This window comes from Trichoderma reesei, assembly GCF_000167675.1.
Source record: "Trichoderma reesei QM6a unplaced genomic scaffold TRIREscaffold_3, whole genome shotgun sequence".
Lineage (NCBI taxonomy): Eukaryota > Fungi > Ascomycota > Sordariomycetes > Hypocreales > Hypocreaceae > Trichoderma > Trichoderma reesei.
The window spans coordinates 23970-47011 of NW_006711150.1; the positions used below are offsets into that span (position 1 = coordinate 23970).

The following is a 23042-nucleotide window of genomic DNA, read 5'->3' on the forward strand; positions in this document are numbered from 1 at the left end:
CATCCTGCCCAGACAGATCGCCAATCCAGCTAGCTTAAAGAAGAGCAATGGCCCCATAAACGTGCTTCAGGGACAACTCCGGAGGAGCCATCAAGGGGGAAGCCCTGTCCATCGGCTCGCCGCAGAAAGTATGGTGGCGGCTCCCGGTGGCATTCTACCGGAGTTCGGGGGAGATCGTAGGTGTGCTTCCAATCCGACAGCGGCTTTCGGCGTGGCAGCAACTCTTGAAGCCCCGAACAGAGTACTGACAAAGTTTATTGAAGCAGTAGAAGTACTAGCAGTCAGTTGCAAAGGTGAATGCCCAGGATGTTCCCCTAAGTCGTTGGACATTGTATGAAGATTCATAGTCCGGGTTGGACTGGATCCTCAACATCTGGTTCTCAATCCCGAATATCCTGCGTTTTATGACTTAGTTCGCATTATATTATTTAGCAACTGGGTAATTCGCATTGGGTCTTGGTCAACGCCTTCAACTCTCACAGTGCGTGTGGTGCGGTTCGTTTTCTCATTGGTAGTTATCGCTCATCAGAGTAGCTCACCTGGCGTATGATGCCCAAGGCGTGAACTTGCGGTGACAAGCGACAACGAGCAACCGGTGTACCTTAAGACGTCGTCAAGCATTCAGACCAATTCGCATCTTCCAGCGGTATATATACTGTCCGGTTACTATTTCAGAATGGACAACCGTTTATGGCCTCCCCAGCATCCACAGCAACCGTAATTATGATGATGGTCCGGCAACGCGGTTTGTCGTGAGAGTATTCAATTGCAATACACTTGGGACCATGATTTGCAACGTCACGTCCACTTTCACTCCTCCCACGAGGCCAATGGGCTGCTGATGCCAATCCGCGATACGGATCAACGTATCCTAACGAAGGAGTTGACTCGACGGCTCAATAGAGGATGCTCTATCAGATGAGGAACAGCAATGCGAAGACGCGAACCCCTAGCAGATCTTGCTATCCGAGATATGTGAGCATATGATGTCTGCGCTCTTCAAGTATAATGATTATGACCCAGTACTGCGACGAACGTAGACGATATTCACGCAGAAGAACATTAGAAAGTCAATTTGTCATAGCATACCTAACCTCCTGAACGACCGTTGACTAACCGATCAACTAATAGCCCACTGACAGCACTTTCCACAAGATGTCGCCCCCTTTTCCTTTTGTCTCCATTACTAGCGAGTGCGTCGACAGCTGCGGCAGTGACAGCTGCCGTAACTGCTCGTCGAGTCCTGTTTGGATCATGACGTGCTCGCATGGCCTCTGTAACACCGGCAGCCAGACCTGCAGTTGCTGCCTCTACTAGGCCATGCTCGCTCCGAGTACGGGTATTGGCTTGGGAGCGGTGATGGTCGCCTCGTCGTCGGTATTCAACATCATTCTCGTTGTGAAACGAACGAACACGTTGTCGAGAAGGTCGACCCTCACGGCGATGTCTTGCTTCTTTATGCTTGCTCCTCTCACCGTAGTCGTCATATTGCCGTCCAGCTGGCCTGTCATGATAATCGATCTCCCGTACCCCCTCGGGTCGCACAGCAGCTCTGGGTTGTTCTTTGTCTGTGCCACGAGCAAGCTTGGGGTACCGGCGCAGTGGTCGTGCGTCGCAGGAGCTATAGCGATACTCGTCATCACCATAGTCATAAGAGTCGCGGTATCTCGACATATTGTGTATCATTTCCCATGGAGCGTTAACACACGTTGATTGTGAAGTTGTACATATCAAGTCAGGCAATGAACTATTCAACAGTGCCTTCTCGTTGACTTAAAATAGGATCCAGACATATACTGTAAGTCTATACCAAAGCGTCAGCTACGAGTGAGATTATCATTCAGCTGTTATGAAATAGAATGAAGTCATCCATACCGTTTCTGTAGCTGATGAGCGTCACGGTGTGTCGATCAGTGGGAGCCTGGAAGTGCATTGTGTTGATTATGCAGAGTATGAAAGCGAAAGTCCAAGTTGCTAATGACATAAACTTGCCTCGGCTCTCAATCATGCCTTCGTCATTCATTTGCGAAAACCGGTCTTGTCAATTTCTACATGTTGTGTTATTGGATCACAGAAATGCATGTGCAGCTTGCGATAAGCAACGGGTGCCCGCCCCCGTTCGGCCTCTACAATATGTAGTACTTCTTAGCGCTACCTTTGATCATGGTCATTCTCCGTACTCACCTCTGCTTTGTATGACGATATATTATTGACCACTGGGTACTGGATCTGTGCCGCCATGGGTATTCGAAGACAACGCATCCAACGATAGCTATATATAGTTTGTCTCTTCAATTATATTTTTCACTAGTTCCGCCATCCGCGGTAGCATGAAGCCCACCTCAGATATAAACACACCATCGCTTACGGAGAAATCCAAGTACACCTGGAGTGACACTAGGTACCGACACAGGGAACTGCTACAGAGCATTGTCATCATTTCTCATGACACCGGTAAACAAGAATCTAGTGCCAGCAATCTTGGCAAGTCACGCCTGGAAGAGCGTCTGTAGAATCAGCTGCGCAACGTGACAGCAAGTGTGACGGAAGCAGAGACGCTTTGGCGTATGAAAAATTCAGATTCAATTCAAGCTCGGCTTTGTGCTTTCCGATTACTTCAATTCGACATCCCATACAGATAAACACTGCTTAATATGACTCGGCCTTCTGTCAGTCGACCTCAACAAAGGTGGAAAACGGGGAAGTCGGTAACGAAAGCCCATTCTTCCTCAGGTAGTAGGCCGCAATGGGTTCCAGGGTATCAGATTTAGCAATCCGCGCTCGGTCCAGCATGTCCTTCATCCGCCCCGTTGTCACCAACCAGCTTCTGGACCATCTTCATAAAACGCCTTTGATACTCGAAAGGCTCTGTAGTAATTGTCATCGGTCCATATCCAGCCCATGTGTTGAACGCTGTGACAATGCCAGCCATGACCTTGGCACGGAACTTATGTCGAGCCCAGAAGAAGTCCAGCAAAACAACGCGATAGACCCATTGTCCATCAGCAGAGACAACGCCCGTTCTCCAAGAGTCTGCTTGTCTCTCAGCCAACGACGTCTCTACCGCATCGAAAAACGATTCGCCGCTTCTTGGATAACGCACGAGGAATAAAGAGTAATCCAAGACATTTGACTTGGCGAGGAATGTGGTATCCGTATTCAGCAAGTCCATCAACTCCTTCGTCGCCTCCTGTGATACCTGGATTTGATCTGGGAAATGATCCGCCAGCCTATTCTTGATGCTTTGCGGCGCGAGTCTGCCATCCGCAAGGTCACGCTCAGGAAAGAAATAATCGTCCGGCTTCAGGTCATACGTCTCATAGCGAACCGTATCACCATCTGTCTCGATGCCATAGAGGAGATGCTCCATCACAACGTGATGCGTTGGCTCCAAGCCCAATAACCCGCCCAGTGTAGGATATGGAACACAGAGGAGGTCGGTGATTCGCACCAAAAGACTGCCAGGGTTTTCCCACATGTGGATTATGTACGGTGTAAGTAGTTCATGCATGAAGAACTGGTGTTCGAAGTGTCGATCCAATGACTTGACGAGAAATTTTCCATCCGCAGTCTTGAAGAACGTAGAACCACTGTACCCGAGGGCTCCCATCGGCACAAGGGCCGGCGCGTGTTGTTCCTCTTCAGGCACCGGACGCGGAACATTGTGTTGTGTGTGGAAGGATTGTGTATACGCCTCATCGGTTATATGCCACACTTCTCGTCTAAGGGCGAGGAAATCGTTAGGTCGGAACAGCATCAGCTCCAAACGCCATAAGTAGAAGAATTTGAGCATAGAGCGTGGCAGCTGCACGCAAGCTGCTCGCTTCTGATGACTCGTTTCGGCATCTTTGCCATCTAGGATGGCGTGAGTAATTGCCGTCGAAATGCGGCGCGTACGATTACGCATCTTCAGCAGCTACGACGTTGTCGCCTTGATGGAATGCATGCGTGAGTGAAATCCTGATCATGTCGTTGTGTACTCCAGTATCACTTAGGGAACTTGTCAACTGGCACGTTTAGCGACGACCTCATCAGCGATCAATGGCTGACGTCACCAGTACGCCAACACCAATGTTTGCAGCTCTCGGTGACACGTAGCACTTGTTTGCCGATATTCTAGGTAGGTATGAACCATGTCGACTCGGGGCGTAGAATGGCAATCGAGGCAATGCTTCAGGAAGAAATTTTCTGTATGCGATTGAATTACGGTCAGCTTTGAGCTGCGATGCTGACAACGTAGTGGAAGCACGCCGCACTAAGCCGTGAGTGAACCGATGAAGGACCGTTGAGCCACCTGCTGCTAGCTTACCACAATTGTTGTAGATTGAAGCACACCCTATGGCCACACTCTCAATCACCAAAGGACGTGGCGTTTGCAAATGCAATCGAGAGATAGCTAACCAGAGATGGCCATCTAGCATGGTGTCAACGACGCATATTGCATCGTGTGAGCTTGACCGGACTAGCGCAATCCATTGTTACAGAGAAGGCTAACGCCCCGGTATGGCGCATCGACATGCTGGATGCCCTCGGTACTTGCAAAAGCCGCGGTGAACTGAAACCTCATGGTGCTACAAGGTGAGCACTACGCCGTTCAATTAGTGATTCTGGGCCACAAACGCTTATACTTCATCTAAAAGACGCTTCAAGGATTCCATGGCAGCTTTCGTAAAGTCTTCCATCGACATCCCTTCTTTCGGCTTCGAGTCAAACACCTCGATCGAGAGCCAACCCGAGAATCCAGTGCGAAGTACAGCACCCAGCACATCCTGGATCGGCAAATAGCCTCCATCGAAGGGCAGCGGACGGTAATCATGGCTCCAGGCACATCTGGGTTCATCCCCGTCGCTGCATAGAGGCGGGGTCATCTTGTATGCATCAGAGATCTGAAGGAGGAAGATCTCGTCGCCGCGAACGGCACTCGCCATCTCCGCCATGCTGTGCTTCCATCGCGCATCCAGTTCATCTCTTCCGACTTCTTCAATGACTCCAGACGCTGTGCTTGGGTCACCATATTCTCCTCCCGCTGTTTGGAAGGTGTCCAAACAAAGGCCGATATTCGGGCGGCTCGCTCTCCGAATGATTTGCCACACATCCTTCCACAATGGGGCATGTGTTGCCCAGCACCAGTTCTCGTACGCAAGTCGAAATCCTCTTTCTGCTAACATGTCGGCCAGCCCACTGAGGTCTGCGGCCAGGTCATCCAACGACGAGGAGATTCCGTCAGCGTCCGATGATCCAACCTAGTCAAGACCCATATCGTGAGCTCTGTGTACTCCGTCACCCACTGCTCCTCACAACTCTTACCTGTAGCATGTCTGTTCCCAAAGATTCCATAACTCTTATCCATCCACGAGCCCGCCGGAAGGCTGCCACTCGCTCTTCGGAATGTTCTGATTTCGACCACCCTTCGAATCTGGAGAATGGCTGTAGCATGACAATACGAAGGCCCAGATCTTCCACAAGGTCTCGTATCTTTGTGGATATAGAGGCAATGCCATCAAAGTCATCTTCATTGAGCATTTCTCCGTTGAGATGCTCGCTGTATGCCAGAATATCTGGCATAGACATCTCGATCCCGCCGAATCCCGCGTTGCGAATAGCATTCAGCTTCTCCGGTAGTGACGCATTGAAATAGCTAGGGATACTGCACGATGCAAAACAAGTGGGAAAATTGTGACCATGATGTTGGATGCCCATGGTGGGATAAACGTGTGTTCCAACAAAGGCAGCGTAATTGCTCTTTGAAACAGTGACAAAGCCGCCTTTTATGAGGATTAAAGGAGTTGGGTTGGATCTTGCGATTTATTTCACGAGGCTGTACGTTCCTAGGAGCGGTTGTGTCAGCATATCATAGCATCATTTATGTCGATTGTTTCCACTCGTGACGCAGGGATTATATCATGCGAGGCGGGCGACACTCGGAAAACCAGCCGCTCTCAAACCACATGAGTCTCGTCGTCACAACAAAGTCTGAGATTTCAAAATAGAATACATAGATTTCCACTATATCACCTGGGGTTATTGACAATCTCATCACTGGATAATGCAAGTGTTGGATACAGAGATGCTGGCAATACTTCGGTCCGCATCACAGTGCCCACAATCAGCATGCCCGACTCCATGCCGGGGCACGCACGCCACGGTCAGTAGGTGCTCCAATAGCCTTAAGGCCTCGAGAACTACGGAAAAACTCGAATTATAGCTTTTGAAACGTACCGGGCCATGCCGCTGCCAGGATGACTGCAATGAGTTCGATAACGGCTGGCTAGGTATCAGTGTCCAGCCAAGTCATGTTGGCAAATCCATGGTTCATCAGTGGGGATGGGTCAGTAGGAACCACGCAGGGAGATCCGCATAATGAGTGAGCAGGGGCAAATCGTCTTCCATGCGGGTTGCAGAAAACACCGCCAGTCTGGCACTTGAACTGTAGGTGATGGGCGGCGGTGTGTTTTGCATCCCCCCTCCGCCTGGGCATGCAAAATTGGACATCACCGACATCTTGTCTCGACTGCCCGCAGCCTTGTGCTGAGCACGTGCTGGTTCTTCGCTGCCTAAGGTAGTGACCCAATGACCAAGCAGGGCTTGTCATTTGCCCTTTACAAAGCCACGAAACAATCAATGTACAAGGACGAAGAGTCAACATCATTCATTCAGCTGTTTCCTTCGAACCGCGCATATATGTCTCTTTGTGGCAGCATACTCGCATCAGCGCTTAGAACCCAGCCTGTCACACCACGCTTCCTCGCGCGTAGTCATGCCGCGCCACATTGTCGTTTCGTTTGGCGCATGTACGGAGTACTTCGAGGGCAAACGGCATGAACGCATGTCGATTCTCCCAGTTGATGCTTTCTCGCAGAACTTGTCAGTCTTGTCTTGTAGAGGAAGATTCAGGCAATTCTTAGTAGTATCTGACCATCGGACTCCCATAAGTAATACTTTATCGCTCTTGGACTCCGTGATGAAAAGTACGGCATCTCGACATTATCCCTGCATCGCCATCTCCACCTGAGGCGTGAAGAACTCAGGAGCGGCATTAGCTGCACGACTTGTGTGCAGGCACCGGTGGACTTCGACGCAGGAGAGAAACGCAGACGGGCGTCTACAGGCCCCTCTGTGGCAACGATTGAACCCTTTTCACATAATGTGATATGTCCCCTGAATGCGTGAGACTTCTGCTCGTAAAACTGACAAGCCTGGACGAAGTGGCAAGTGAATAACGCCCAATGGCCAAAGAAGAGGGGGAAGAGGCCTTGCGGGCCGCGGAACTAACAAGCGAGTCGCAGGCGAGTCATATCTGCGAAACCTATTGGATGCTAGTTGCTGCAGGATTCTGCATGTATGAACAACAGCGCATGATTGCTGGCAAATGCACCTATTGCTGCGCGCTACATGTCTTATTGGCGCTGCATGCTGCCACGTAGATGGTGCTGCCCAATGTGGCTTATTGTGATGGATACGTGGTTCAAGGGTTACCACATCACTGCTGTATGATTCCAGTTTGCGGATAGCGTGGCTCAGGAGAGCGAACACGAAATTATAAAAGAGGCCATGGCGAGCTCCCTGGGGAGATTCTGCTCTGTATCACAACCCACCAACATTTCCAAAGTTTACAACCTCCTTGAACACCCTTTCCCTTGTCAATCGACATCCAAAGATGGCTTTGGTAAGTCTTTCTTCCGCTTGCTGCAACTGTGTCCGCTCACCTAACAACTATCGCAGCAATCGGTTCAGGTCCGCCCCCACGAGACTGCTGATGTCAACGAGCTCGAGACGTACGATTCACCGCGCCTGAAGAATGCATGACGACTGCTAAACGAATTCTAGGTTTATCGAGTCTCTTATCAACCAGACTGTCCCTTCTACTTTCTCCAAAGTTCCTGTCTTCTCCTTCAAGTAAGTGAAACACCTCGCTCCAGTGCTGGTGCCGCCACGGTTAACATCAAGACAGGACGACAGAGGAGAATGTCAACAAGATCAGGGAGAAATTTGGCGACCATGTTATCATTGACATTGTCAACTAAGCTTAGAGCTGATGATTAGGGGAGAACAGTAGGGATGCCATTTATGGGCTCGTGGTATATAATGGCCGGCAATCAGGACAGGATGGTCCGACGGGAAACATACAGAGTGAAACAGGGACTCTGGGAATTGATATAAAACAAGAAGACCATAGATGAATATATTCGAACGTGCGTGACATTGCCACCACGCTGAAATTGCTATCCCATATCTTTTGCGACATCTGTCTGTGCACGTGGAGGGCGTAAATCGAACTCCTCGTAAAAAAGACATCAAAGCAAAACATATCAGTATCTACGCCCAGGGTATAATAGTAGCCTTGGCCATACAGTCTTCGGTCAGCGAGCTGTCAGTAAATTGTCTAAGACAAGAAATCGGGTGTTTAGGTAATTGCTGGAGGGGGGGGGGGCGGCCTGCAGAGCAAACGAGTGTCTGCGGAGAGTCGCGGTGCGAAAAATAACAGGCTAGCCGGCTTTGGAAGTAGTTAATTTCTGCTATGTGTCTTCTTCCCGGCAACTCAGACCTACAGGCAATGTACTATCAAAGAGAAGCAAAAGGGTTTCAGGATATATCACCTGGCACAATGCATATCCCTGATGATGTACGCTTCGTGAGTCTTGCAACCTTGCACACGAACCAACATGGCGCGCTAAATCAAGTGATAACAGACTCCACGGGGTACTAGACCAACCTCAACATAGCGGACAGGAAAGCGAATCAATGATCCAGATAGACGAAGGATGAACGCTTTGGGAGCGTATGAAGCCCACCGGTTACGAAAGATTGTCATCCCAAGAGCTCGTGAGTAAGGCAGGACGGTTTATTTTATTATTCACACTCTCAGAATAAATTCATCGCCAATTTGACACCGTCACTGAAAGCCTGCTACACTTAGACTTTGCCAGTCAGACGTGTAGGAGATATAGGCTCTCTATTCATCAACCTTCGAGCCGTTACAGATGCATTAAGCCTGTACGAGAACAACACATCCGTTAGGCTATAAATCCAGGAACGAAAACTGGTTGTCTACCGTCTTGTCACCGACCCATGAAGAACTTTTTTTGGCTGAATGGTGTCGTCTTTATCAAGCACCTAGGTATGATTCGGCTTCCCGGTGGGGTGAGTCGCATCGACAATTTTGCCGACCGGTTATACCGCAAGTGCCTGAGTGAAGATTGAGCTTAAACATGATGCTATTCTAGCATGTAACCCTATTGCGAAGTTTGTCACTAACTCCTTTGCCTCAAAACGGAGGTTGATATGAGCAACAATTTAGTATTACCCCTGGGTGTAATCTTGAGGGAGCAACCTGTGGCTGATGGGAAGGTCAAAGAGCCGGGAACGCGTTATTCAGGCTCAATACGTATTGTTGTGCAAACAGTAACTCAGGGAACCTACCAGGATCGTCCGGCCAAGCATTGCTTGCTTGGTGCTGTCACTTGCGCTGGTGTAAAGTCGCTGCGAAGAAGAAAGCTATACTACTTGTACAATGTCAGATCAGTCTGCTATGCAGGTCATAGAACGTCAAGTGATCGAGGAGAAATTTTTCAGACTATAAATACATTGTTGGCGGCTACATTCTCCACGGATGTGATTGAGGTACTGTGAAGAGTGGGATATCAGCAATTGCCATTTCTGACCTGGATAGGTTTTCCTATGGTCATTCCTATAAGAGACACGCTCTTTCGTCGGCCCGTAGATATCAGATTGGTATTCAGTCGCACAGACGAAGGTGAGTTGATCCTCCAACATGAGTTCTATGAGCCCCCCCCTTGCCCCCCCCCGTTCACCTTGACCTGCAATGAGAATCCCACCTTTTACAAGAGCATCAAGCCGTATTAATGGCGCTGAATAGCCTCTGCTCGATAATATCTCCCCGTCATCGACAATGAACAAGTCCGTGGCTCCATTGCTGCTTGCAGCGTCCATACTATATGGCGGCGCCGCTGCACAGCAGACTGTCTGGGGCCAGTGTGGAGGTATTGGTTGGAGCGGACCTACGAATTGTGCTCCTGGCTCAGCTTGTTCGACCCTCAATCCTTATTATGCGCAATGTATTCCGGGAGCCACTACTATCACCACTTCGACCCGGCCACCATCCGGTCCAACCACCACCACCAGGGCTACCTCAACAAGCTCATCAACTCCACCCACGAGCTCTGGGGTCCGATTTGCCGGCGTTAACATCGCGGGTTTTGACTTTGGCTGTACCACAGAGTGAGTACCCTTGTTTCCTGGTGTTGCTGGCTGAAAAGTTGGGCGGGTATACAGCGATGCGGACTGCAAGAACACCGCCGGTCCGCCACCATCAAGATGTGGGTGGTAAGCGGCGGTGTTTTGTACAACTACCTGACAGCTCACTCAGGAACTGAGAATTAATGGAAGTCTTGTTACAGTGGCACTTGCGTTACCTCGAAGGTTTATCCTCCGTTGAAGAACTTCACCGGCTCAAACAACTACCCCGATGGCATCGGCCAGATGCAGCACTTCGTCAACGACGACGGGATGACTATTTTCCGCTTACCTGTCGGATGGCAGTACCTCGTCAACAACAATTTGGGCGGCAATCTTGATTCCACGAGCATTTCCAAGTATGATCAGCTTGTTCAGGGGTGCCTGTCTCTGGGCGCATACTGCATCGTCGACATCCACAATTATGCTCGATGGAACGGTGGGATCATTGGTCAGGGCGGCCCTACTAATGCTCAATTCACGAGCCTTTGGTCGCAGTTGGCATCAAAGTACGCATCTCAGTCGAGGGTGTGGTTCGGCATCATGAATGAGCCCCACGACGTGAACATCAACACCTGGGCTGCCACGGTCCAAGAGGTTGTAACCGCAATCCGCAACGCTGGTGCTACGTCGCAATTCATCTCTTTGCCTGGAAATGATTGGCAATCTGCTGGGGCTTTCATATCCGATGGCAGTGCAGCCGCCCTGTCTCAAGTCACGAACCCGGATGGGTCAACAACGAATCTGATTTTTGACGTGCACAAATACTTGGACTCAGACAACTCCGGTACTCACGCCGAATGTACTACAAATAACATTGACGGCGCCTTTTCTCCGCTTGCCACTTGGCTCCGACAGAACAATCGCCAGGCTATCCTGACAGAAACCGGTGGTGGCAACGTTCAGTCCTGCATACAAGACATGTGCCAGCAAATCCAATATCTCAACCAGAACTCAGATGTCTATCTTGGCTATGTTGGTTGGGGTGCCGGATCATTTGATAGCACGTATGTCCTGACGGAAACACCGACTGGCAGTGGTAACTCATGGACGGACACATCCTTGGTCAGCTCGTGTCTCGCAAGAAAGTAGCACTCTGAGCTGAATGCAGAAGCCTCGCCAACGTTTGTATCTCGCTATCAAACATAGTAGCTACTCTATGAGGCTGTCTGTTCTCGATTTCAGCTTTATATAGTTTCATCAAACAGTACATATTCCCTCTGTGGCCACGCAACGCATTTTCTAAATACCTAGGTAGCTTCTTCACTTTCAACACTCCTCAGCCCCCCTTGCGAAGTTCAATCAAAACCTTACTTATGTGATGCTGAATGAGCTTCCGTCGAAAGAGTATGTAACTCAGGTTAATTGTTGGGCATATGTCAAATTTGGAGCGGCATCCGTAGTTGTCGCAAGAAGTTGAAGCACTTGGAGAGACAAACCCTACCCAGCCCACACGTCCGATATCATTATTGCTCGCTTCCAAAGGCGTGCACATGCTGAGTTGGTCATGACGGCAGGGAAGTGACTGCTTGCAGCTCCAGGGGTGGAACAGCAGTAATTCCTTTCTTCTTTCCATCTGTTGGAAATCGATCGTGTCTGACAAAAGGAGGGTAACTTTCTCCGAGGTCAAGGGATACCCGATGCCGCAATTGTTGTAATGTTCTACCGTCATAAAAGATCTGTGTTATTGTATATAAATATATCTAATACCTCCAAATAGAATTTGTTCCGTCCATCAGGTCAATCTTCCTCAAGCCGCAGCAAAAACTTCAACGATACGTTTTGACTGACCATGTGGAGCGAGGCTTCAATTCCCGACCTCACTGGACGAGTTGCCTTGGTGACGGGAGGAAAGTACGTTGCCAGCGCAGTTCACATCTGATACTATGCGATGCAAAACTGACAGCTCCGGTGCATGATAGCGCAGGAATGGGGTTCCAGACGGTCAAGCAGCTAGCAATCCACGGAGCGAAAGTGTACCTTGGGGCCCGATCTGAATCTCGAGCAAAACAGGCTATCGACAGCATCCTTTCTGAGAATCAGTCAATCACCAAAGATCGTTTAGTATGGCTACCTTTGGACTTGTCGAACCTATCAGACATCGTGGAGGCAGCGCAATTACTATCATCTTGGGAAAAAAGATTAGATATTCTGAGTGAGCTTATTTCGCCTCCAGATCTCCGCCTTTTCCCACGTTAACAATGTCTCCTTTTTCCAGTCAACAACGCCGGCGTCGCTGCAGATGACTTCACAAGAACCGCAGATGGATTTGAGTTAACCATTGCTGTGAAGCGAGTAACAATGCCTCCCGGTATGAGTCGCGATCATTGTGTTAATGGCAAAATTCTAGTCATATTGGCCACTTTGTCTTGACTACCAAGCTTTTGCCGCTCCTGAAAGCTACGGCATCGACAACTGGCTCTGACGTCCGCATCGTGACCGTAAGTTTCTTTGCACGAGGCGATTCAACACAGTTCTGCTGAAGCTTATGACTCATAGATCAGCTCAGTTGCCGAGAAATTTGCGCCCAGGCATAACACCTTTGCAACCACAAAGGACCTTAGCGATCCAGGTACGGCTGATCCGAATGATTATACTTCGCGCAAGACCGTCTTCAGCCGCTACGGCGCCAGTAAGCTGGCAAATCTCCTCTTCACAAGGGAGCTACAGCGGCGTTTGGATGAAGAAGATGCCAACATCATGGCTTTGGCAGTGGACCCCGGCCCTGTCGCTACTGATGGTGGCATGGGCGTATTTCCTGGCTTCTTGAAGCCTGTACTCAAGCTCGTGATGAAGAGCCCCTAGAAAGGCGCTCTCACTCAGCTCTACTGTGCTACCGCAAAGGAGGTTGCGAATGAACCTAAGAATTACAAAGGCAGACTGTTGACTGCACCCGGGAAGACCAACACCGGATCCGACAGGTCGCGCGACAGTGAGTTGGCTCGATCACTGTGGAGGATCACAGAGGAAGCTCTGAGAATCGTTGGAATCTGAGGGTCGAGAGGCGAAAGTTTGGCCAGGGCATACTTTGGCGGGAGACTCCACAGGCGGCAGGCGGTAGAGCTCGGGGAACAGATATGCTAGACATGGTAGTAATGGATTGTGAGTCTTTGAGGGGTTGCGTCTAAGCTTATAAAGGAAGTATATGACTTTCGAATTGTTTTCCAGGTCAATTCTGGAGGCGAAATCAGTCAGGTCAAAGTGCGTCTAAATAACCAACTATATGCTTGTTAGAACGACATCCCAACATTGTCTCGTAGGCTCGCTGTCCCAGACTACACTCGCATATGCCGCGATCCTTACATCTGTCGACTCAACTTGACATCTGGCATACTTGACTCCTATCCACCGAGGTCGCAGACATGACATTTTCCGAAAACGAAACATACCTTAGCCTTGGTCCTTAACAAAGATTGCGTTCCATGGCCCTTGGGACTGCTGCGCAGCGAGCTCCGTGTGGAAAGAGCCGTGAGCCGGGCCGCTAATGGCGCCATATACCGGGCTTCCGTCAGATTTGCGCTGGTCCGCGAAGTAAAACCTATCTACGTAACATCAGCTATTCAAGATCTACGGAAATTTCGAACACCTTTCAACTCACTTGTAGCCCGACGTCTTGTATTCTTGTAATATCTAGCGCATCAAATGTGCAGAGCCCGATTTGCCAACTCCTTGGGATAGCAGAGGTGGTATGACCATCAAGTGCTGCCTGTTCCCAGTATAAATGAACGTTTTGGAAAATTCGGGGGGGGGGGGGGGAGAGAAAGACTTGATGGCTAACTGGGTCGCGGTATATGTCTATGTGGACACTATATTGATATTGCTGTCGCGCTGAAAGGCTGCGATTTGCTGCTGCAAAGTAGTTGCATGAGTCAAACTGTAGGAAGTAGGTAGCGAACCATCGAGCAACGTTAAACGGTTTAGGTATGCTTCAATTGCACGCCACTTCGAGCTGTCAATGAGGAACGTACCGTTATAGACCACAACGCTGGGATGACCCAGTTCGCGTGTCACCGTAGCAAATATGTCCTTGATCGAGGTCGGGTCCCCGAAATCCGCCTGGACTTGGGAAAATTGCCTAGTGTCCTCATTGTCCTTTCTGGATCGAGAAACAATTGCCACTTTGTAACCCTGTGCTGCGAAGGCCTTGGCAACATTGATCCCGACATTTGGTCCAGCACCTAGAATGAGAGCTACTCTGAGAGCCATATTGTGCCTTTAATGTCGACTGTCGATATCGATGTAGGTGTCTCGCAATCGCTGATCTTTCTTTCACACATCACAACATCGCACTGGCATCACCGCTTCTTCCCTCTAATAAGGTAGACATCCATCTTCTGCACATCAAACATGCAAACAGCAGGATGCATCATTCGCACGTTGATGATATGACCAATGATTCCAAATCTTTAATGGTGTTTGCCAACTTGGCATCCTTTGCATCCTTTGCACCATTTCCGTATGTTACCCTTCTTTACAGCCATTTAACTGTCTGCAGCATTTGCAATCATTGCGATTGCATTCTTTGCAGTCTTTGCATCCCGAGGTCCTTTGCATCTTTCGGAAATAGTTGCCAAACACTTTGTCACTCTCCCATTTGTAAGCATTGTACTAGGTACCTTAGTGCTTGCCCCGCTCGCTTCACTTCCCAACACGCCCATCGTGGCGGTGATTCAAATGGAGGCAGACAAAACGGAAAACAAGCGGATCCCTATATCTGAGGCTCGCGCCACCATGAACGAGTTGGCGAACACAGATAACATCTTGAGTGAGAAGATTGAGAGAATTCAAGTTAATTATGAAGAGCTAAACTGCTTGACCTAGCTAAACTGCTTGACCTACGCAATGCTAGTTTGCAGGCTGGCAAATCTGCCCATGCGCTCTTGTTGATCTTCCACCGAGCTTCTCTTATTGGAAGTGGGGAGGGGATTTCGACTTCAACGGCGACGGCTATTTATGTGCGCAAAGGATGACTCGAGGAAAGCTCACACGACGAATCGGATTTACGTCCAGGGAGTCATGATGAGCAAAGTTACGAAAGCCAAATGTCTATAGAGGAAGCTTTGGTTTCGTGAACAATCAACACACGTCATGATAAAAGTTCAGGTAGGTGTTTATTTTAGTACCTGGCTGATTAGTAAACGATTTATACACTTATTACCTCCTTGACTACTACCTCCCTATTGACAACAGTCTACCTAAGTCCCTTATCATGTCTAACAAGACTACCTACCTACCTATACTTTACTTGCCCTACTATAAGACGAGGAAGCACTTAGTTGTTTCCGGAAGTTGTAGGTTTCCCGAAGAGTAGATTTTGCAAGTATAGATCAAGGGACATAGTGCTCCATAGCACATGGGTTCCTCGACGTAGACTGCGCATGAACTACAAGGATAACCAATGAGTTTGCCTTTGATGAGCCTAATTCGCCGGGATCACTGTGGAAAACTCAACCAAAGCGCGGACCTTCTCCATCCTCTCTTCATAGACTGCGTCTATGTAATGAGTGATGAAACATGGCTGACCAGCCTTCTTTCTTACCTGAATGTTACCGAGTAATCCAAGCGCTTGGCGATTAGTAAGCGCTTCAACTCCGAACGAGCTGCTCCAAATAGCGAGCTCCAAGCTGGTGCAAGCTGTAAGCTCACCTTCGGAATTACCTTTCGAGTACATATTTTATAAAAGTGCTCTTCTGCCAATTTATGTGTCAACCTGTTGGAATAGATTGCAGCAGCTGGCTACACGACATGGGAATTAAAGGCTGCTGGACATGCCGAGGTATGAGATGCCATGAATCTACCACTGCTGCAGTCTACAAAATATGATTCCCGACATGGGCTAACCGGCATCTGCGCACCAGAACGCAAGATCCGCTGTGACCTTCATAGACCTACTTGTGTCAATTGTTCAAAGGCTTTGCAATCATGTAAAGGCTATGGTATGCAACTGTCATGGCCAAGAGAGGGGGACAAGCGGCGGGCACTCGTCCATCATTCCGCAGCAACCGTTGCTAGATTGCCCGAGCGATACCGCGAACGAGGCCTGTTGTTGCTGAATACCTCGTCTTGGGATGTTGCTTTGTCGGATACACTTCAGGGAAACCGCAATCCGGGTAAGCAATACACATGTCCAACTTCTCGCGCTCTTCCGGACTCTCTTGCTGACACAATAAGCCCAAGGACATCATGTATGGGCTTTGAGAGTATCCTCTTTGCTGCCTACTTTACCGTCTCTTGTCTCGGAGGATAACAGGACCCTCCTAGATTATTGTGCGTATCAAGAGGCCTGGTAACATGTCCCCATCTAACTTGGCCGGCATTACCTAGTCAATGCAACAAAGTCACGGATATTGTCACCCATCATTGATGAAGCGTTGGCCCATTATATTTTGAGGACAGCCATGGTAAATACTGGTTCATCCGTCAATCTAGTCATGCAGGGGATCTTTGCGCTGTCCTCTCTACTGCTCCTGGGACATTCACGGAGCCAAGGACACAAGTCGCGCCTCATCTCGATGCTACAGGCCAATCTCGTCAAGTCCGACAGAGAAAGCGTCATGCAAAATCTTATTGCGACCATGCTCTTGTATCAGTGTGAAGTACATATCCATCATAGCAGTCCCGGTTCTTTAGTCACATGTATTAACTGAGCCAGGTCTGCGATACTGCCAGCCCCGGAGAGCTGTGGCGATTGTACCTCTGCGGTGCGAAAAAGATAATATACGCAGCTTCGCAATCGCGGACCCTGTATCGGCATGACTCTGGGATACTGATGGATTGGATCTATTATCACGAAGTGATGTCAGAATTCAGCTTGCGGCACTGGGCAGAACGAAGCATCAACTCGTTCTGCAAAGGACCATTGGCGATGCGACCCAACAACATCACAGCCGATGAATTGCCAGTAAGCCATTCTGGTCTGGAGAAGACATTGCATGTTAGTTTTGTCGCTAAAATCAGGACTGCGGTAGGCTTCTGACAGAATCACCTGTCCCACGGATGTCCTTGACCTCGTCCGAAACGTCTGTAAGCGCCCATCGTCTGATCCAGGTGACCATAGTCCGTATAACAACACCGACATGGGACAAATTCATCAACTTCGACAACGCATCTACGGAATCATTGGGGAATACGGAACCTTCCACGACAACTGCGAATCATCGTTGACTAGACAGGACATGATGACTTCTCTATATCGATATGCTGCATTGATCTATCTTAATCGCTCCGTTGCGAATATATCGATATCTTCCTTCTCTCACAGAAGGCTAGTGCGGGAGGGTATACTGCTGCTACAAAACCTTGGGTTTTGTGAGAGCGCGTGGCCGCTATTCGTTATCGCCTGCGAGGCCAAGGAAGATGAGCAGCGTCTCCAAATACTGGCTACTTTGGCTGACACCAGACGGGAATTGGGCCAGCGATCAAGTCATATCCCTCTCATTCAACACATGATTGAAGCTGTGTGGAATCAGAACGATCTTAACATTGAGAGCGATGTAAGCTATTGTAGAACCATCAACGCTGTGGTTTCCACAGCACCTTCACTCCCGCTATTTGCATAGAATGATAACACGAGATTGAGAAGGAACTTCTATGCTATGACTTGCTGTTTCGTAGGTAGTTTCTTTCAAGCTTTTCATCCAGGTCCCAATGCCAGCTGTCATCATCATCATCTGTCATGGTTCGAAAACGTAATCCGCAACGGAATTTCTCATTCTTCTCTCCAATTTGACTCGTAGCGAAAACCGAGCTCTTCCAGACTCGTCGCTTTGCAACCGCCGAGGTCGTATTTCAGTCTTACCTGGGGGAAAGTGGCTTTGTGCCAGTACGTAATGTCATTCCAGAATGGCGGCTCCTTTCCCTGCTGCGCAGACGTCTTGACCCATTCGTAGAGATCATTGATATAATGACCATCGGCGGTGCGCGTCCGGAAGAGATGCAATTGCTCCCCTTGCTGTGCGTAGAGATCGTTGGCCCATCTGCGCATTTCCTCAGTTGAGGGGAGTTGAATACTGTTTGACCATACAGCGGCGAAGACGGCGGCCTGCGCCTCGGAAAGTGGCCAAGGGGCCGTTTTCCTGTTAAGCGCTGAAAATGCCAATGTGGGATGGTCGATGCAAAATATGTGCTTGTAAAGCCCATGAACACCGTGACCAGTTGTTATGAGCTTCGTTCCCAGGCTGGATAAAAAGGGATAGTCGTATCTATATCCAGTACAGAAGATAACAGCGTCGACACCCCTTTCGACTCTTCCATTTTTGAACCGAACTCCTCGTTCATCCACAAGGAATTCTTCGATTTCCGAAACTTCTTCGCATCCCACGTATGCTAGTTTTGGCGGAGGCGTTGGAGTTCTCACAGAGAGTAGTGTTTTCCTCATCGATGTCCGATTGATCTGAGACGCGATATCTGTACCTGATGGCCCATTCCCCACAACTATGGTCTTCTTGTCTCTGAAGGGTAATGGTGACCGGTATGTGCGGGAGTGCGACACGATGGACGGGTATGCCATCTTGAATTCGGTAAGGTTCTTTAGATTTGGGATGAACGCTTGTGAATAGTGTCCAGTCGCGACGACTACTGCGTCGTAGTCCACTCTGACGGTGCGGTTATCGTGCATGGACCTTGCTTCCAATTTCCAGATGGTCTTCTCGTCACATGAAAGTGGCATCACTCTGCTCACTTGAACCCCAAATTGGATAAGATTCCTGACTTCTTTGGCATACTTGAGAAGATACTCTTGCACAACATCGATAGAAGGGAACAGCGCGGTTCCTGGAGGAAAAGGTTGATCGGAAAATTGCATCAACGGTAGAGGAATATTGGCATACAGTTGATCGTACAAGGGCGACGATGATGAGCTCAGGTCGCTTTCAATACGACTTTCTGGCGTACCCAAGCTGTCAGGTTCCGGATTCGCCCCGAACCCGGAAAATTGCTTCGAACAATTCCATATGCCCCCGATATCTTCCTGCTGTTCGTATACAACAATCGAGTCGAAGGCATCCTGTGCTTTCAGATACTTTGCAGCAGAAAGACCCGAAGGTCCAGCGCCAATGACGGCAATTCTTTTCACATCAAAAGTTGAAACCTTAGGTAATGGCGTCATGTCGATAGAAGCAATGAAGCACGATTAAAAGGGGGCAAACGTCGTCTGCTCAGGTAGCGCTTCGAACCGAGCTTCCCTCGATGTGAATTGGAGGGGATATGCATGTGCATCCGTTTCGCTTGGTGGAAGAAGAGTTGTTAAGGAGATGATTGGAACCACTTCTGCGATGCGGCGGCCTCGATTACTGGTGGTTGCTGGGCGTCAAACATTGAACTCTTGAAATCTTTCTCCCCACTGTCGGAACGGTTGAAGCGGCCAGCAAGCTTTGAGCAGTGGATCGTGTAAGCAAAGATTACTATTAGGAGTAGGCCGCCTATGGGGCTGGTGAGATCCTCCACACCAATTGATTGCTGAAAGATTGTCAAGATTTCTGACTAAAAGAGTCTGACGACGGCAGGACATCAATGCTCGATTGTGGCTTTTTGCAAACCGGCTTGACTTAACAGATAAAAGTCCTATCAACACATCAGCCAAATGTAATCGAAACCTCGGACGATTTCGCGTTAGCTTACGAAGTGACGATATGCTAAATACATTGATCTTTGGGCTAGAGGGGAGGTTATTCTAAAGTGCGGGGGGGAAAAGCGAGCTTGTTCTTAAATAACCTACAAGAACACGCTGCCATAATGATCCTCACGCAACGTGTTGAGAATCGCATTGAACTGGTCGATGGTATGCAATTCCGGGGCGGTGATGCGCGTCCACGGCCACAATCTCATCTGAACGACCTTAGTCAGTTTGTATAAGCGTAATAGTCACTGATAACGGACATCGCCTGTTTTGAGGTTATGTGATATGACATGGGCGCTTCCACCTGCCTCCTAGCATCTGTACGTATCGTCTAACCATTCTACAACAAGCTTTCCAACCTCGTCTGGCTTTGCGAGCATACACCAATGGCCGGCATCTACCTGTCTCACCGTCAACTGAGGCACTAGTCCAAGTTTTTCCACGGTTTCGATTGCCTCAGGCCGACAAACAACATCCTGCGTGCCTGCAACGAATAGATATGGCACCTTTATCTTGTATCGGTCTGCTGGGAGTCGGGAGTCTTGCTCATCGAAACGGCCATCTCGTTTTGAGCGGTAATAACAGAGCGGGCTCTCGAAACCGTCTCGTGTCATGCGTTTTATGAACCTCAGTCGCATCTCATCAGTGGCGTATTGCTGTACGGGGCCCTTTTTGTCCTGCTTTAACCAGGCTTTGAGTCCATCTTCAGCACAGAGTGTTGTCATCCAAGCCTTTGGTTCTGCATGTAACGCCGTAAATAGCGACTCGGCGTGCTGATTGAGAAGCGAAGGGCCAAGAAGAGGATCGCAGAAGAGGTACCAATACCACGCCGGGAAGTAGCCCATCGATTCCATCGACATTGAAGCCCATTCCTCCAGGCTGAAAGGCCGTTGAGGTTGTGGGGACGCTGCAACGTTGAAAATAAACAGCCCAGAGCAGCGCTCGGGATGATAAGCGTAGAAGCGATGAGCGAGACCTGCCCCCGAGTCATGTCCACTGACAACGACTTGATCGACGTTTTCGGCATCCAGGATATCTCTCAAGTCGCCGGTCAACCCAACAGAATGGAAGTCCTCTGGTCTGGTGGGCTTGGAACTATCGCCAAACCCCAAGCAGTCGGGAATAATAACTCCATAGCCTTTTGGAATTATATGATTTGTCGCGAGATCCTCCCACAAGGGTGCGTGATCGGGCCAGCCATGAAGAAGGAACGCAGTCGGCTTTCCATTCGATGATTGAGATGTATAATACGTGTAGAGAAAGCCTCGAGAGGTTTTCACAGTTTTTCTGATCAAATTGTCCATCGGTGATGTTTGTATGCCAGTCCGAAATCTATGATTCGGGAAAAAAGGGATTTTCGATGGAGTGTTGGCACTACAAAAGCACACAATCGTCATTGTTGCAATAGTGTCTTTATAGATGTACCGACAGACAGCTTGGATCACACAGGTGACGTAAACCCTTGTTTAGCAAGTGCACCACAAGCCTCCATAAGCAATGTGGTCTGATATCTCCATATTTCGCTTCAAGACTTCAAGACCTGGTACCCGCAGAAGCTCCCATTATTCAACGGCCAGTCAATAGACCCTCTCATACCTCAAGTTTCGCAGCTTTATAGACCTGAACAATGCGACTGTCTCCAACAACTCTAATCCGGGACAGTTTGTAGCGTACTAAAGTGCGAGTTTTTTCTATCGGCAATACATCCAACCTATATCAATCGTGAGATCCCACGTGCTATCATATTAGCTCCTGTCAGCTGCTTACGGTGATGTAAACACAGAACAAAGGTCAAGCCCTCTGTTTGGGTCTGAGTCATCAACGAGACAATAGTCGTTGATGATTGTGTTCCACGAAATGGAGAAATCAACGGCGAGGGTTCACAAATTCCGGGCGCCAGACATCGGACTCACATATACAGGCCGAGGGTCTGGACGACTACTCGTGGTACAAGCGGCGGGATAGGGAATCTCTTCCCAGTATCTTCGGATAGGGTTATCGCCTCTCAAGGATCGGTTCACCCTAATCTATCCAGAATCCCGCGGTTCGGGCTCCTCCGCGCGGCCACAACAAGCGGAAATGATGAGCACCTCTGATATGGCAGATAATGAGCATCTACGCAAATGCTTGGGACACGAGGAAATTGACATACTGTGCCATTTGGATGGGGGGAACATTGCACCGGCTTATGCTCAGCGATGTCCAGACTCCATCCGCATTCTAATTCTCGTCACTCCCTGGCTGATAGCTGCGATGACAATCGCGTCTGGCAACAGTTTGTGAATAGTCGAAATAGCCCAGCATTCGCAAAGGCGCTGGAAGCACTCGATATAGCCAAAACTCAAAACTTCAAGTCCCAGGACGAGTGGTTCCAAAGTTTACGGGTGAGATTATCGTTCTATCCCGCCGATCCTGATCAGCATTATGCTATTTTTGACAAGGCCATGGGCGTGTCTTCGTGGTGAGTTCACGAAGCACAGCGGGCTGCTTACAAGGCCAAACCACTTGACCTGCACGCGACGCTCCATACTGTCAAGGCTCGGACGCTGTGCTTATAATATTCAGGAGATTCCCCATGCCCAGAGAATGTCTCGTATCACGGCAGGAGGTATATCTGAGTAGCAGCTTGTTCTTATCCCTCGGTATGGACCTCTTCCCTAGATTGAGAAACCAGAGGAATCCTTCACGGCGGTCACTACGTTTCGGCGATGAGAAGAAGATGAGTTGGCGTAAGCGTCTGCTTTTATTAAACTCACCATATCTAAAGATGAGAATGAAGTTGATTACAGAACCTCTATAGTAAGGAATCGATAGCGAAGGCGACTGCACCAACCCGACTTCAGTCGTATGACGCCCTGTCACACACGTAGATCACAGACTTATCATGGGTGCCCAAGTGCTAGCAGATCAATGGTATGAATATTCGCATCTTCTCGAGGTGATTAAGAACGCTTTGCGCAAGTATTACAGATCGAGGAGTTTGGTTGAGTAGAGATTTAATGATGGAAGCCGCGGGTAAAGTATGTACTTGGTAGGAGACGAATCTAAGAACGTGTCCTTAAAGTGAGAGAGTGTGATGCTTGTGTATATCAATAATTAGTAAAGGACTCAGTCAACTAGATACAAACGTCGGGGGCAGGGCCCTTCTTATATAATGACTGAGATCCGCAGA

General features: G+C 49.1%; 11 protein-coding genes across 11 annotated transcripts; 5 read left to right on the top strand and 6 right to left on the bottom strand.

Moving 5' to 3' along the window:
• Positions 1-274: 274 nt before the first annotated feature.
• TRIREDRAFT_104054 (uncharacterized protein) lies at positions 275-1674 on the bottom strand (the record flags this gene model as incomplete). Its single annotated transcript, XM_006962755.1, has 2 exons — positions 275-395; positions 1118-1674. 2 exons carry the CDS (start codon positions 1672-1674, stop codon positions 275-277), a joined length of 678 nt encoding a protein of 225 aa, XP_006962817.1.
• Positions 1675-2767: 1093 nt separating this feature from the next.
• On the bottom strand, positions 2768-3793 carry TRIREDRAFT_2492 (uncharacterized protein; the record flags this gene model as incomplete). Its single annotated transcript, XM_006962411.1, has 1 exon — positions 2768-3793. One exon carries the CDS (start codon positions 3791-3793, stop codon positions 2768-2770), a length of 1026 nt encoding a protein of 341 aa, XP_006962473.1.
• An 829-nt stretch (positions 3794-4622) lies between these two features.
• TRIREDRAFT_56896 (uncharacterized protein) lies at positions 4623-5700 on the bottom strand (the record flags this gene model as incomplete). Its single annotated transcript, XM_006962756.1, has 2 exons — positions 4623-5243; positions 5308-5700. 2 exons carry the CDS (start codon positions 5698-5700, stop codon positions 4623-4625), a joined length of 1014 nt encoding a protein of 337 aa, XP_006962818.1.
• Positions 5701-7657: 1957 nt separating this feature from the next.
• TRIREDRAFT_120311 (uncharacterized protein) lies at positions 7658-8174 on the top strand (the record flags this gene model as incomplete). The annotated part of the gene is made up of 4 exons (XM_006962520.1): positions 7658-7666; positions 7723-7775; positions 7828-7896; positions 7952-8174. The coding sequence occupies 4 exons, from the start codon at positions 7658-7660 to the stop codon at positions 8022-8024; spliced, it is 204 nt and encodes a 67-aa protein (XP_006962582.1). The 3' UTR covers positions 8025-8174.
• Positions 8175-9663: 1489 nt separating this feature from the next.
• On the top strand, positions 9664-11581 carry cel5a (glycoside hydrolase family 5). Its single transcript, XM_006962521.1, has 3 exons — positions 9664-9754; positions 9878-10239; positions 10419-11581. Exons 2-3 carry the CDS (start codon positions 9911-9913, stop codon positions 11344-11346), a joined length of 1257 nt encoding a protein of 418 aa, XP_006962583.1. The 5' UTR covers positions 9664-9754; positions 9878-9910; the 3' UTR covers positions 11347-11581.
• A 465-nt stretch (positions 11582-12046) lies between these two features.
• TRIREDRAFT_104059 (uncharacterized protein) lies at positions 12047-13248 on the top strand (the record flags this gene model as incomplete). The annotated part of the gene is made up of 6 exons (XM_006962522.1): positions 12047-12108; positions 12177-12409; positions 12473-12565; positions 12655-12695; positions 12754-13005; positions 13060-13248. The coding sequence occupies 6 exons, from the start codon at positions 12047-12049 to the stop codon at positions 13246-13248; spliced, it is 870 nt and encodes a 289-aa protein (XP_006962584.1).
• Positions 13249-13644: 396 nt separating this feature from the next.
• TRIREDRAFT_104060 (uncharacterized protein) lies at positions 13645-14460 on the bottom strand (the record flags this gene model as incomplete). The annotated part of the gene is made up of 3 exons (XM_006962757.1): positions 13645-13792; positions 13853-13874; positions 14223-14460. The coding sequence occupies 3 exons, from the start codon at positions 14458-14460 to the stop codon at positions 13645-13647; spliced, it is 408 nt and encodes a 135-aa protein (XP_006962819.1).
• Positions 14461-16685: 2225 nt separating this feature from the next.
• On the top strand, positions 16686-17747 carry TRIREDRAFT_104061 (uncharacterized protein; the record flags this gene model as incomplete). The annotated part of the gene is made up of 3 exons (XM_006962523.1): positions 16686-16850; positions 16907-17155; positions 17223-17747. Coding segments are annotated over 3 exons (939 nt in total), but the record flags the coding sequence as incomplete, so codon positions are not given.
• Positions 17748-17962: 215 nt separating this feature from the next.
• Positions 17963-19360, bottom strand: TRIREDRAFT_56845 (uncharacterized protein; the record flags this gene model as incomplete). Its single annotated transcript, XM_006962758.1, has 1 exon — positions 17963-19360. One exon carries the CDS (start codon positions 19358-19360, stop codon positions 17963-17965), a length of 1398 nt encoding a protein of 465 aa, XP_006962820.1.
• Positions 19361-20181: 821 nt separating this feature from the next.
• On the bottom strand, positions 20182-21174 carry TRIREDRAFT_57045 (uncharacterized protein; the record flags this gene model as incomplete). Its single annotated transcript, XM_006962759.1, has 1 exon — positions 20182-21174. One exon carries the CDS (start codon positions 21172-21174, stop codon positions 20182-20184), a length of 993 nt encoding a protein of 330 aa, XP_006962821.1.
• Positions 21175-22068: 894 nt separating this feature from the next.
• On the top strand, positions 22069-22973 carry TRIREDRAFT_104064 (uncharacterized protein; the record flags this gene model as incomplete). The annotated part of the gene is made up of 4 exons (XM_006962524.1): positions 22069-22331; positions 22436-22599; positions 22841-22890; positions 22971-22973. 4 exons carry the CDS (start codon positions 22069-22071, stop codon positions 22971-22973), a joined length of 480 nt encoding a protein of 159 aa, XP_006962586.1.
• Between the last annotated feature and the right edge of the window lie 69 nt (positions 22974-23042).